We start from the raw sequence: 14385 nt of genomic DNA on the forward strand, positions 1-14385 counted from the left end.
CACCCGCGGCATATGGAGGTTCCCAGGCTAGGGGTCTAATTGGACCTGTTAGCTATGCCACAGCCACAGCCACGCCAGATCCGAGCCGCGTCTGCAACCTACACCACAGCTCCCAGCAACGCCAGATCCTTAACCCACTGAGCGGGGGCCAGGGATCCAACCCGCCACCTGATGGTTCCTAGTTGGATTCCTTCCCACTGTGCCACGACGGGAACTCCCCTTCCCTTTGTATGCCTGTCTCATTCCTGTCCCTCTTCCAGGAGCACCCATGCAGTGTCATGTGTCTGGAGTCCACCCTTGGACAAGTGTCTGTGAAATATACAGAGTGTTCTGGAGATACTCATAACATACATGCAGAGTGTTTTGGGCCGTGGGTCTCCTGTTTGTGGCTGGAGCACCTCCAGATTCTAGGGGAAGCACTCTTGTCATTTGGCGGCCTGTCACCCCATCGGCTCTCTGTTCTTCCCCATCCGGCTGGAGCCGTTCCCTTTGATGAGGTCGACCCTGTCTGTCTGTTTCTGTTGTTGTTACCTTACGTTCTGTGCTTTTGTGCTCTGATTTGGGGTTATTATCTTTTTTCCCCCTCATGGTCACAGATATATTCTCCCACAAATTTTTTTTTCTTTTTTTTTCTTTTTTCTTTTTTTTTGGCCATGCCCACAGCATGTGGAAGTTCCCTGAGCCAGGGATGGAACCTGTGCCATATCAGCAACACAAGCCACTGCGGTGACAAGGCCAGATCCCTAACTTGCTGCACCACAAGAGAACTCCAGCAATTTTTTCTTTTATCAGCTCTAAAGTTGTACCTTTCACATTTAGGTCTTTAATTGCCCTTTGTTTATAACATGAGCGATGTCCAGATTGACTTTTCTTCCTGTGGCAAACAAGTTTTCCTGGTACCCGCTGGGCTGCAGTCCTGCCCTCCGCGTTGCTGCGTGGTTCCTGCAGGGCAGGGCCCTTGCTGGAGCCAGTCCCACCGCTGGTCCCTGTCCTGCTCCCGGGTTGGAGTTGTGGCCAGGCCTCACGATGGCAAGGAAGTGCCTCTTTGCATTTCATTTTCACAATTGACCTTATTTGCGGACTTCTGTTCCTCTGCTTAATTGTAGAAAGGATGCTTTATCTTTGGTCGAATTCTTAAAAAAAAAAAAAAATTCTGCTGGCATTTTTATTGCAGTTGTAACTTACTAAGTAAGCTTGGGCCAACTGGTACATTTTCTCCTCTGGGCTCTGGTGCAGTCTTTGCTTGATTAATTCTTGGATAACTTGTAGCTTTTGTTATCAAGTGACGTCTTTCCTGTGAGGTTCCTTTCTCAGCACTGCCAAGTCTTCTAGATTGTTGGGATCTTCACTAGATGACATGTGGTCTGCAGATGGTGGCCGCTGTGCCCCGTGTGTCCCTTCCCACTCTCTGGGCTTTTCCTCTCGGATGGTCCCACTGGCGAGGCAGCAGGGCCGTGGTGTCGGTGCAGGGAGGGTGTGCATCCTGTTTTCTTCCCAGAAGGAGGTGGCCGTTACTGTCATTATCGCTCTTCTCCCCAGCATCGGTCTAGCTTGTACTGTGCCTCTGGGAGTGTTGTTTAGAGTATTTTGAGGGCCGTTCTGGAGCGGTGCCGGTGGCTGCCGTTGCGAGGATTTTGAGGCACTATCCAGATCCATTTGAAAACATGCCTGGACCAGTTGGGCTTTCTGCCAGGGGCACTGGGGGCAGAGGCATGGGGATCTCACCAAAACCTACTCAGTTCCTTTCTCGGTGCCAAGGCAGGTACCTCTCCAGTCCTGCGGGGCTCCCAGCACAGTCCTCCTGCCCTCACGAGCCCTGCCTGTGTCCCCTCCCTGCAGAACGTGCTGGCCAAAGCCCTCTACGACAATGTGGCTGAGTCCCCGGATGAGCTCTCCTTCCGCAAAGGCGACATCATGACAGTGCTGGAGCGAGACACGCAGGGCCTGGACGGCTGGTGGCTCTGCTCACTGCATGGGCGCCAAGGCATCGTGCCCGGGAACCGCCTCAAGATTCTGGTGGGCATGCATGACAAGAAGCCCGTGGGGCCAGGCCCTGGCCCGCCTGCCAGCTCGGCCCCGCCCCAGCCCAGCCTCCACGCCCCGGCCGCCCAGTACACGCCCATGCTGCCTGCCGCCTACCAGCCCCAGCCCGACAGCGTCTACCTGGTGCCCACCCCCAGCAAGACTCAGCAAGGCCTCTACCAAGCTCCCGGGCCCAGCTCGCAGTTCCAGTCCCCGCCGGCCAAGCAGACATCCACGTTCTCAAAGCAGATGCCCCATCACCCATTTCCCAGCCCGGCCCCAGACCTTTACCAGGTGCCCCCGGGACCTGGCAACCCTGCCCAGGACATCTACCAGGTGCCGCCTTCCGCTGGGATGGGGCATGACATCTACCAGGTCCCCCCATCCATGGACGCACGCAGCTGGGAAGGGACGAAGGCGCCAGCCAAGGTAAGTCCTCCCTGGCATGGCCAGGCAGCCTTCCTGGCCAGTTTCATCCAGGCCCAGTCCCTGGGTGCAGCAGAGCAGAGCCAGGCACCTTTGGGCTCTCCGGGGCTCCGGCAGCGGCTGTGTGTTTGGTCTGGGGCTGGGGTGGGAGGTGAGTGTCTGGGGAACATGTGCATTTGTCTGCTGACGTGGGTGCCCACCCCACCCCCGCCCCGCCAGGGAGGCCTCCTCTTCCCCCTCTGTCTCCTCCCTTCCGGGTCTCTGTAGTCAGGCTTGTCCTGCTGCATCTCTGAGGCCAGGGCAGGCAGTGGAAGCCCTGTGGCCCCAAAAGCAGCAGGGAGCCCCGTGCTCCGGGCTGTGCACTCGAGCCCATGTTAAGGCTTTGCTTCTGTTTCCCTCTCTCCCTGCGCCCAGTGGTGTGGTTGCCTAGAGCCAGTGTCCCTGAGGGCCCAGGCCTGCCTGGTGGCCCAAGGAGAGCCCTGGAGCCTGGTTGCCCTCCCCTGACAAGCCTCCTTGCTCCTGGCCTGGGCAGCCTCCCTTGCGTCTGATTTTATTCTCTGATCGTGAATGTGATGCGTGCTTGTCATAGAAAATGCATAATGTATGAGGAAGCCTGGAGATGGGCTCCCCCCATCGAGAGGGGCTTGCGGGCGAACTTGAGCATATTTTGTCTAGCTTCTTCCCCATTCCTCTTGCACAGATTCGTACACATACTTTTGCATTTTGAGGTTGTAAAGCCAGTCTTGGATATCCAAAGCATATTCTTGGGTTCCTAAGCGTGGTTATGATCTGCCCTCAATCTTGCTGGGTCGCCCCCTCTGCTGCGGCTGGGCTCCGGGTTGTTTCTGGTGGCGAGTGGCTCAGTCACAAACAGCCAGGCCATAAACATCTTGGAGCTTGCCTCTGTGCCCACATTTCTGGCTGTGCTTTCAGAAGCCTGGGAAACTGAGGCCCCTGCTTCTAGCAGTGGAGGTGTCTGCTGGGCTGAGGGGGGCTCCCTGCCAGGATTGTGAGTGGGTGGGTGGGGGTGGGGCCCTGGATCCGAGGAAACAGGGTGAGTGATGAGGCTGCTGGGTGGAGGGCTCAGTCACCAGAGCAGCGTGGCCTGTGTGACTGGGGAGGGAGGGCAGGGCCACACCAGGTGTCAGCACCCTCTGGGAATGGGGCCGGGTTTTCGGAGGCTGAAGGCAGAAGCAGGCGGGCTCCCCAAGGGGGCGGAGTTCGGTGAGGTCACGCTTTCGGGAGCACCTCTGGGTCAGGGCTGCAGCTGTGCCCAAGGGAACAGCTGTGTCCCGGGGGCAGGCTGGGGGTGGGGGGGAGACACGGCTGAACTCTGCCTTGTTCCTTCTGGAAGAACAGGAGCTTGGGAGGGAGGGGACCTGTGTCACATGTGTCCCTCTGTCCCCCAGGACGCCCAGTGGGGCTCCATTTATCAGAACAGGAAACCCAGGCTCTGAGATGGGGTGGGGCTGGGGTTCCAGCGTCAGGGTCAGGGTCATGCGGGGGATTCCCATTTTACAGGCAGCCAAGGGCCCAGGCAGAGTAGAGCAGGCGGCCTGGACAGCTCCATGAGGCTGGGGAGCCTTCTGCCTCCCTTCTCGCCGCCGCTGCAGGTGTCCTGCCCTGCCTGGGTCTGCCTCTCAGGGGGTGCGTCTGGCAGAGGGTATTGTGCGGGCTTCCTCCACCGCTTTGAGATGCGTGTGCGGGGGAGCATGTGGGCCTTGGGTCCCCGTCTGTGTCTCCTCCCGATGCTGGCTTTGTCCCCCGCCCCGGGGGCTTCCAGGGCCTGCTAATGGGGCCTCAGGTGCAGAGCAGGCCGGCCTGTGACAATCGGGCTCAGCGCTTCTCTGGAGAGTTGGATTCCCTAACGAGCTTTCCCCCGCTGGTGGCGGCCTGCCTTTTTTTTCCCTCTAACAGAAAACATTTGTTGGCCGGGATGGCTGCTTACTGTCACTGACTCAGCCTCGAGAGTGGCAAGCCGCCCGCAGCCCAGGCCTGAGGTCCCGCCCCAACCAGCCCTCTGCCTGCGCCCCCACCCTCTCTCACCAGTGCGCGGTGGAGGGGGCCGGGACCTCATCCTGGGCAGGGTCCCCACCTGCCTGCCGAGGCCACCAGGGCCTGGAGACACCTCAGGCCTGGCCTCCAGGCCCCGCCAACCTGCCACGTCCGCCAGCCCCCGCCCCTCCTGCCCTGCTGTTGGCAGGTTCCAGCCTCTAAAAATAGCTCTGGAGGAGACTCAAGTCTGGGGCTCAGGGAGAGAGATGAGTCTAGGGAGGGCCGCCAGCTCCAGTCCCAGACACGCGGGGGTGGTGGGGGGTGCCGTGCGCGGGGAACACCCCCTGGAGGCGCTGCGCTTCCCCGGGGTGGGCTGGGGGAGGGCTTACTGAAGGGGGTGCTTTAGCAGGAGGCCCTGCAGAGCCCTGGCTGAAAAGCACCAGTCCCTGTGCTTCAGGGGGACACCGCTGCTCATGGGGTGCCCAGGACACACACAGCCTGTACCCTCCAGGGCACGAGGGCCTGCAGAGCTGGCTCTTGGTGTTGCATGGGCTTCAGGGTCTGGGGCCGTGCGCCCCAGGGCAGGCCCTGCCCTCCAGGGATGTGTGGGGAGTGCCTGAGTCACCCCTGTCCCAGACCTCCCTTAGATTAGGGAACAAAAGACCGTTTTGTGGGAAAAGAGCTGAGCAGGGAGCCTGTGGAGGAGCTGTCCTGAGCCAGTGGGAAGATCCTGCCGGCCCCGCCCATGGGGCTGACCCTCTCTCGGGGCGGGTGCCTGCAGGGAAGGAGCTGCCCACCTGGCACGGCCTGCAGGGTGCCAGCTGGAAGGGCTCCGGCAGCTCAGCTCGCTGTCCGGGAACCTCAGGGTGGGGAAGGGCAGCGGGGAGAGGACAGGGCTGGCCTCCTCCTGGGCCGACGTCCCCTGACGAAGGCCTTACTCTTTTGGGTGAGGGGTGATCTCCGGCCCCCAGGGCGTGGTGCAGTGGAAAGGAGGGTGTCGGTTCCGGTCTTGGTCACTCTCACACCTACACACGGTTTGCCAAGACAGCTTCCGTCTTTCCACCTTCCGGAGACCTTGAGAGTCTCCCAGGATGAGGATGAAGAGAGCAGGGCCAGGCCACCACCTCCCAGGAGGCCCCAGGTCCTGGCTCTCAGGATCTCCTGCAGGCCACCTCCTCTGGGCCCAACGTGAGGAGGGCACAGCCTGGCACCACCACCTCCATTTGTCCCATCCCTGGAGGGTAACTGCTGGGTCCTGTGGGAAGGACAGCGCCTTGCTGGGCAAGCCTTTCTAAGGAGGGTTCAGCTGGGAGGTGCCAGCTGCCAGGGGCACCCACTGCTCCATCAGCCTCCTGCTACTTTTATCAGGAACCTGCTGGGCTGTCCAGGTGTAGAGACCACGTCTGTTTCCTGCCAGGACCAGACAGCTCTAAGCAAACAGTGGGAGTCCTAGTACCCCTGAGTGCTGTGTCTCCTTGGAGCGGGGCAGGGAATACAGAGGGATGCCACTCCCCGCCCCTGAGTGGCCTCTGAGCCCACTCTTATTTATTTACTTTTTTTTTTTTTTTGTCTTTTTGGGGCCGCACCCATGGCATATGGAGGTTCCCAGGCTAGGGGTTGAATCAGGGCTGTAGCCGCTGGCCTACACCACAGCCACAGCAACATCAGATCCAAGCCGTGTCTGCAACCTGCACCACAGCTCACGACAATGCTGAATCCTTAACCCACTGAGCGAGGCCAGGGATCGAACCTGCATCCTCATGGATGCTAGTAGTCACATTTGCTTCTTCTGAGCCACGAAGGGAATCCCTGAGCCCACTCTTAGGTAGCCTCCTTTGTGTGTCTGGCCCACCTTATGGGCGTGGAATCTCCCCGAGGGCATATCCTGGAGGCTGGCTTCCAGGGCCGGTGGTGACCATTGGCCATCTCCCTCCAGGTGGCGGTGCCCACCCGCGTGGGGCAAGGCTATGTGTTCGAGACCTCCCAGCCAGAGCAGGACGAGTACGACATCCCACGCCACCTGCTGGCGCCGGGGCCCCAGGACATCTATGACGTGCCCCCTGTTCGGGGGCTGCTTCCCAGCCAGTATGGCCAGGAGGTAGGTGTCTGGGCTGGAGGCAGGGCATGGGGGCCTCGGCCTGGCCCTGTTGAGGTTGCTGGGCTTTTTCGGCCCCAGAAGAGTGGCCTTGCGGTGGGAGCTCTGGGTTCCTGCGCTTTGCATTCCCTCAGGTGGCCCTGGAGCCTGTGTCATTGCACCTTTTCTGCCCTCAGGTGTATGACACCCCCCCCATGGCTGTCAAGGGGCCCAATGGCCGGGACCCGTCGATGGATGTGTATGACGTGCCTCCTAGTGTGGAGAAGGCCCTGCCACCGTCCAACCACCACGCGGTAAAGTCGGGGAGGCGGGGCCTTGAGGGCCGAGGCCTGATCGTCTGTGTGCAGCGTTCTGAGTGTGACTGTGTGTGGGCTGGGGACCCAGGTCTCAGGGCCAGGGGTGTGGAGAGACCTGCCCCACCCCTCACTGGTGCTGTGACAGATGGGGGGGACCCCAAGCGCCCTCTGCACCTAGGCGTCCTCGTCCGTGAAAAGGTCCCTTCAGGCCTCCTTCGGGAGGCTCTGGAGAGGGTCCCAAGGGATGTCAGCGAGGTGATCACAGAATTTACCATCGAAGCCAGGGTGCTTCTGAGGGTGGAAGGAGGGTGACCAATAATCGGAGGGGCATCAGGCACCAACCGGACCATCCTGGGAAGACCAGGTGTTGTCATCCTAAAACGGTGGCTCAGTCAGTCCCTGCCACAGAGGAGCGGATACCTGAGCTGTGGTGCTGGGGATGATGGCGGTGGTGCTGGTGGTGGAGATGCTGGTGCTGGGGATGGTGGTGACTGGGGCCTGGCCGTAATGGTGTGATAGCTGACCTCTCACTGAGTGTTTGCAGTTAGACAGTGAGTTAACTCACACAGTCCTCACAACGAACTTGTGAGGGAGTTCTCCCATCCTCACAGTGAGCAGACTGGCGCAGAGAGGTGGACTCACTTGCCCTAGGTCACACAGCTAGTAAGCAGTGGAGCCAGGATTTCCAACTCCGGTCTGTCTCCAGAGCTGGGCCCTTAGCCGTGACCCGCGTGGCTGAGAATCACGGCGAATGTGTGCCTGGGGCCGTGGCTGTGTGACTGGGTCCTGCCTCTGGGCTCCGGAGCGGGCAGAGGGGCGGCCGCTTTGACCCCTTCTCCGCCCCCAGGTGTACGATGTTCCTCCGTCGGTAGTCAAGGACGTGCCCGACGGCCCGCTGCTGCGTGAGGAGACCTATGACGTGCCGCCTGCCTTCACCAAGGCCAAGCCCTTTGACCCGATGCGCCACCCCCTCGTCCTTGCTGCGCCCCCTCCGGACTCGCCACCAGCTGAGGACGTGTACGATGTGCCGCCCCCGGCTCCTGACCTCTACGATGTGCCCCCCGGCTTGCGGCGGCTTGGCCCTGGCACCCTCTACGACGTACCCCGAGAGCGGGTTCTTCCTCCCGAGGCAGCCGACGGTGGCGGAGCCGACGACGGCGTGTACGCCGTGCCCCCGCCTGCTGAGCGCGAGGCCCCAGGTGACGCCAAACGCCTGTCGGCCTCCAGCACGGGCAGCACGCGCAGCAGCCTGTCGGCCTCCTCCCTGGAGGCGGCAGTGCCCGGCCGTGAGCCCCTGGAGCTGGAGGTGGCCGTGGAGGCCCTGGCACGGCTGCAGCAGGGCGTGAGTGCCACCGTGGCCCACCTCTTGGACCTGGCAGGCAGTGCAGGCGGGTGTGGGGGCTGGCGCAGCACCCCTGAGCCTCAGGAGCCTCCGGCACAGGACCTGCGGGCTGCCGTGGCTGCTGTCCACGGGGCCGTCCACGAGCTGCTGGAGTTTGCCCGCAGCGCTGTGGGCAATGCTGCCCACACTTCCGACCGCACGCTGCATGCCAAGCTTAGCCGGCAACTGCAGAAGATGGAGGACGTGTACCAGACGCTGGTGGCCCACGGTCAGGCCCTTGACAGTGGCTGGGGAGGCCTGGGGGCCACTCCCGAAGACCTGGACCGCCTAGTGGCCTGCTCGCGGGCTGTACCCGAGGACGCCAAGCAGCTGGCCTCCTTCTTGCATGGCAACGCCTCGCTGCTCTTTAGACGGACCAAGGCCTCTGTCCCGGGGCCCGAGGGGGGTGGCTCCCTACACCCCAACCCCACCGACAAGGCCAGCAGCATCCAGTCCCGGCCTCTGCCCTCACCCCCCAAGTTCACCTCCCAGGACTCGCCAGAGGGGCAGTACGAGAACAGCGAGGGGGGCTGGATGGAGGATTACGACTACGTCCACCTGCAGGTGGGTACCCTCTCTGCCCTGGGCCCCTGGCCAAGTCCCCTGGTCCTCTCGGGGCTCTGACTTTGCCGCCCTCTGGTGGGGCCCTGATTCCCTGGAGGGCTCTGGTGGCCAAAGGAAGACTGGTCCACAGCAAGGCTGTGCTTGGGGAGTCCCTGTGCCCTCCTCTCTTGGACCTTCCAGGCCAGATGGGCCCCCGGAAGCCCATCCTCTCCCTGTCTCAGGCCTTTGGACCCATGTGGCTATGTCGTCGGGTCCGCAGTGCCATCCAGGAAGGGCTCCTGAACATCTGCCAGGGCTGGGCTTCTCTGGTGACCAGCTTGCAGGTGGCCTGTGCTCTTTGGGGAGATGAATTCTGAAGTACACGCAAAAACAAAGATACTTCCAGGCGTGGGGGAAGCAAGGCGATGGGCAGGTGGGGTGGGGTGGGCCTCTGAGCAGAGGCCAGGATGCCAGCAAAGTGGACATCCCGGTGAGTGGCCTTCCAGACTGGAAGCCAGCAGGTGATAAGGCCCAGGGGTCAGGGAGGGGTGGGCAGACCCTGTATGCCAAGGGGAGGGATTTGGATGGGATTTGGTGGGGGAGCTGACAGGATGGCCATGGCCATGGCCATGTGCAGTGGGCCTCACCCCTTCCTAGGGTCAGGAGGTGAAGGAGGCCTAGGAGAACTGCTTCCTCAGGAAGCCGCCCCCTTCCCTCACTCCACCGCCCCCCCCAACCCAGGCTGTGGGGCAGGCCTGGGTGCGGCCTGCAGCGCCATCTGGCGGCCACCGCTCTCCCTGCGCCCCCACTGGGCCTATGGGGGCTCCTGGCTTAGCCCATCCTTGTGTCTGCCCTCCAGGGGAAGGAGGAGTTTGAGAAGACCCAAAAGGAGCTGCTGGAGAAGGGCAACATCATGCGGCAGGGGAAGGGCCAGCTGGAGCTGCAGCAGGTGAGGGCACTCGGTTCCCGGCCTCTCCCAGTTCAGGCGTCCCTCCCGGGCCTTCCCTGCGCCACCATGACTGTCCCTGTGTGCTGGTTGGATTGGCATCTAGGTTATTATCAGAGTAATCATGGTAGATGTCTCACCACACGGAGAAAAGTGTGAGACCAAAAACGATGCCACTGGCCCTCAGGGGCAGTCACCACGCTCTGGGGCTGGTTTTCAGCTCTGCCCCTGCCTGGAGAGGGGCCCCTCTCCATGTTTCAGATGCTGCTTTGTGAACAGTTACATCCACTTGTATCTCAGGATGTTTCCATGCTGTTGAATATTCATCATAAATTGGTTTTGCAGGCCACCTATGTCGATTATGGTTGAACGTTTATGTGGTACCCAGTTTTTCTTATTGTAAATAGTACTGCCGTGTTTATTTACAGACAGGATTTTCTTCATATCTTGGTGCTTTTCCTGAGAGTAGGAAAGGGATATTTTCTTTCACGGGGTACTTTTATTCTCATTATGAAGATTTTAAAAATTAAAATATAGCCTAGTACAAAGTGAACACAGAAATATCACCCAGAAAGTTTTCCTCACCCCACCTTCCCTGGGCAGAGAGCCACTAGCACCCCCCCACCAGCCCCCCAGAGACCCTGACGTACGGTGGGTTTTTCAAAGCCACATTCCCCCGATGTAAAGCGGGGAGCATAGTTGTATCTGTGTTGGGGTCTGTGTGAGAGTTAAACGAGTAGACCACACGCCCTGCTAAGGCCATTTCAGCAAAGCAGGAGGGGTTCATGGCACGGGTATGGCATCTCCACGGACTTAGGAGACGGTCACGTGCTTTCTCTCCTTGGTCTTCCCCTGGACTCGTGCAGCATTGCAGTGTCTGTTGGTGGTGGACGTTTAGGTGGTTCCCAGAGCTGTCTTTGTCAACAAAGCTGTGCTGATCGTAACTCCCTTAGATAAATTACTAGAAGCTAGAATGAAAGGAATGTGTGTGAGAAACTAGAGTTCTAGAGTCCTTCAGTCAGAGACGTCAAGTACAGATAAAATACACGAGATGTGTTGGCAGGACTGCTTGTTGCTCCACTTCCCTGTCAGTGAACAGTACGGAGGCCCTGCTGTGGCCAGATATCCGTAGAGCATTGGCTGAACAGAGGATGAGCATTTGTACAGAATCATCATGTAGCTGCTGGAGTTCCCATCGTGGCTCAGTGGTAATAAACCCGACTAGTATCCATGAGGAGTCAGGTTCGATCCCTGGCCTCGCTTAGAGGGTTAAGGATTTGGCATTGCCGTGAGCTGTGGTGTAGTCGCAGACGCACCTCGGATCTGGCATCGCTGTGGCGTAGGCTGACAGCTGCAGCTCTGATTCAACCCCTAGCCTGGGAACTTCCATACGCTGCGGGTGTGGCCCTAAAAAAGAAAGAATTATGTAGCTATTAGGAATTTGTCAAAGGAATTCCTTCAGTGGCAGGGTGGGTGAAGAACCTGACTGCAGCGGCTCAGGTTGCTGTGCGGGCACAGGTTAAGTCCCCAACATTGCTGCAGCTACAGCTCAGTGCACAGCTCCTGCTCAGATTTGATCCCTGGCCGGGGAACTTTGATATGCTGTGGGTGTGCCCCCCCCCACCCCCAAAATAGGAATTTTTCAGAGAATAAAAATGATCCACCAGAGGTAAAACAGGACAAAAATGAATATGTTCTGGGTAATTCTCTTGTGGTGCAGTAGGTTAAGGATCTGCCGTTGTCACTGCAGCCGCTTGGGTTGCTGCTGTGGCACGGGTTCAGTCCCTGGCTCGGAAACTTCCACATGCCTCAGGCTCAACCAAAAAAAAAAAGTGTATACTCTTGCTGGACAAGAGAAACAAGTGAGTTTCACCACGTAGCCACCTAAGAGGGAAAAAGTCAGGGTTTTAAGTGCTAGGAAGGGCCAGTTTCATGTTGGTTTGCTAAGCAAAGCAATGCCTGAAACCTTGGTTAGAAGAGGCACAACTACCGGAGGTCGGGTCTGTGCACAGCCGCCCAGTCAGAACCAGCTTGTGGTGAGGACGCCTCAGCTCTCACCTCGCTGCCCAGACCAGGCTGCTGCTGGTGGACGTTTTTAACCACCTGCCTTATCCAGACTCCGTGACATGAGATGACTGGTCTCTTAAGTTGGTGCTAAAGATAGGCTATAAAATACTAGATATTGTGTTTCCAGTTTTCTAATTGAAAAGGAAATGGGGGAGTTCCTGTCGTGGCGCAGCAGAAAGGAATCTGACTAGGAACCATGAGGTTGCGGGTTCGATCCCTGGCCTTGCTCAGTGGGTTAAGGATTCGGCGTTGCCGTGAACTTGCTTCAGATCCTGCGTTGCTGTGGCTGTGGTGTAGGCTGGTAGTTGTAGCTCTGATTCGACCCCTAGTCTGGGAACCTCCATATGCCGAGGGTGCGGCCCTAAAAGGAGACAAAAAAACTCACACGCACAAAAAGGAAATGGGAATATTCATGTTTAAAGGAAAACAGCTTGAAGAATACGTGCCAGTTTTCACGTGAATTTTTGTTTTCTGAAATGTATAAATACCATGATCTTTCTGCTTTTGTTTAAAGTTTTTAAGGGGAAAGGTTAATACGTGTATAAAATTGAAGAAAATAGTCCCCCCAGTGCCCGCCCAGTGGAGAGGAACCCTGGGTACCGGTCACCCCCGGCCCCAGCACGACTCATCAGGCATATTCAGCCCCTCCCCCCAGATCCCTCGGAAGATGCCCCAGAAGATGCCCCGTCCTTTCCTTGTCAGCGTGTGGTGCTGCAAGATAATCTACCAGACATTCAACACATTTCTGGGTGCATGGGATTCCGGGCGATAACCTGTCTTTTCTTCCTGCTTGATGTATTTGAGTCTTTTTACAATGCGTATGTTCCGGAGAACACTTTTTGAACTTTTCATTTTGAGATGTTTCCAGCATCACAGGAAAATTGACGGCATGCAGAGCAGTCCCATGTACCCTCTCCCCGCTTCCCCCACGGTCGCAGCCCCTGAAGTCCGGGAACAGCGTCCACACCGAGGGGCTGACCTTCCTCCCCGCTGCCGCTGCTCGTGTGGTCCCCGTTTCTGTCATTTTGTCATTAAGAAATGTTGTATAAATGCAACCACACCTCTTGAGGGTGGTGGCAGCGTTATGTGGCGAGTGTCCGGGAGGCAGGCGGGGATGTAGGCTCGGCCAGTAGCACGGAGGTGTCTCGTCCCCTGCCCGCTGGGCCTGAGCGTGGGCGCTTTTCGGAAGGGCCCCCTTTCTGCCCCTTTGGCTCTGCGGCTGCGGTTTTCACTCTGCTCTCCCTCTGCCCCAGCTGAAGCAGTTTGAGCGTCTGGAGCAGGAGGTGTCCCGGCCCATAGACCACGACCTGGCCAACTGGACTCCGGCCCAGCCCCTGGCCCCGGGGCGGACGGGCGGCCTGGGGCCTTCGGACCGGCAGCTGCTGCTCTTCTACCTGGAGCAGTGCGAGGCGAACCTGACCACGCTGACCAACGCAGTGGACGCCTTCTTCACCGCCGTGGCCACCAACCAGCCCCCCAAGATCTTCGTGGCACACAGCAAGTTCGTCATCCTCAGCGCCCACAAGCTGGTGTTCATCGGGGACACGCTGTCGCGGCAGGCCAAGGCGGCCGACGTGCGCAGCCAGGTGACCCACTACAGCAACCTGCTGTGCGACCTCCTGCGTGGCATCGTGGCCACCACCAAGGCCGCCGCCCTGCAGTACCCGTCCCCCGCCGCCGCCCAGGACATGGTAGACAGGGTCAAGGAGCTGGGCCACAGCACCCAGCAGTTCCGCCGGGTCCTGGGCCAGCTGGCGGCTGCCTGAGAGCCGTCAGCCAGAGGGCAGAGGGCAGGGGAGGGGGGCCGTGGGGGGCCCCAGAGAGCCGCCGTGCCGCAGGCGTGGGGACAGGCAGCCGCGGCTCCGCCCGGGCCTGGTGCCCCAGACTGTCCAGGGATTTGTATATATTCATGACGGGGCAGGACGTGGGCCGGTGCCTCCTCAGAGGAGCCTGAGCAGAGCTGGGCCCTGGAGCCGAGGCCCAGGGCAGCTGGCAGACTTTCCTGAGTACGCTGCAGGCCCAGCGCTGGAGCCGGGCTGGGGGCTCCCGGACCCCTCAGCCCCCAAGGCCTCAGGTGACCCCGTGGGCGGACCAGCCCTGGGAGGGGGCCGTGTCCCCTGACAGGGCAAGCGCAGCTGTGGTGTGTTGCCTCTGCACCAGGAGAAAACCCTAAAAAACTATTTTTCATTATTGATTTTCCAATCATTTGACTAATAGTCTACATTTAAATAAAATTAAAAAAATGAAAAGCAGCCTCCTGAGGTGGGAGAGACAAGAGGCCGGAGGGCCACAGGCGGGAGGACAGGCCAGGTGCCTCAGGTGGTGTGGTGAGGCCATGGGGGCTTCTCGGGAGAGGGAGGAGGCGCTGGGCCCCTTCAGAAGAAAAGCGGGGCCTGGGAAAGTGGGCCTGGGCCAGGAGGACGAAGGCTCGGTAGGACACAGCAGCCAGGGGCACAGCGGCACTGGGAGCAAGTCCAGCACGGCTCCAAGCAGGCGGCCAAGGCCAAGGCAGATGGGGCGGGCCGGGGGTGGGGGGAGCAACACAGGAGCCCGTGAGCACTGAGCCCCACGGGGGCCTTTTGGTCCCAGCTCCTGGCTGAGGGCGCTGCGGGGG

The 14385-nt window shown here is 59.6% G+C and overlaps 1 protein-coding gene across 7 annotated transcripts in view; it reads left to right on the forward strand.

Annotated features, from left to right (window-relative positions):
* BCAR1 (BCAR1, Cas family scaffolding protein) overlaps positions 1 to 14020 on the forward strand; it is a 35491-nt gene extending 21471 nt beyond the window's left edge. For all 7 annotated transcript variants that reach the window (XM_021093781.1, XM_021093776.1, XM_021093777.1 and 4 more), the window contains exons 2-7: positions 1840 to 2451; positions 6380 to 6541; positions 6715 to 6831; positions 7682 to 8779; positions 9618 to 9707; positions 13025 to 14020. In XM_021093781.1, the coding sequence (XP_020949440.1) occupies positions 1915 to 2451; positions 6380 to 6541; positions 6715 to 6831; positions 7682 to 8779; positions 9618 to 9707; positions 13025 to 13537 (2517 nt within the window). In that variant the 5' untranslated portion in view covers positions 1840 to 1914 and the 3' untranslated portion in view covers positions 13538 to 14020. The remainder of the gene's footprint in view (positions 1 to 1839; positions 2452 to 6379; positions 6542 to 6714; positions 6832 to 7681; positions 8780 to 9617; positions 9708 to 13024) is intronic.

The sequence above is a fragment of the Sus scrofa genome, chromosome 6 (assembly GCF_000003025.6).
Source record: "Sus scrofa isolate TJ Tabasco breed Duroc chromosome 6, Sscrofa11.1, whole genome shotgun sequence".
Classification (NCBI taxonomy): Eukaryota; Metazoa; Chordata; class Mammalia; order Artiodactyla; family Suidae; genus Sus; species Sus scrofa.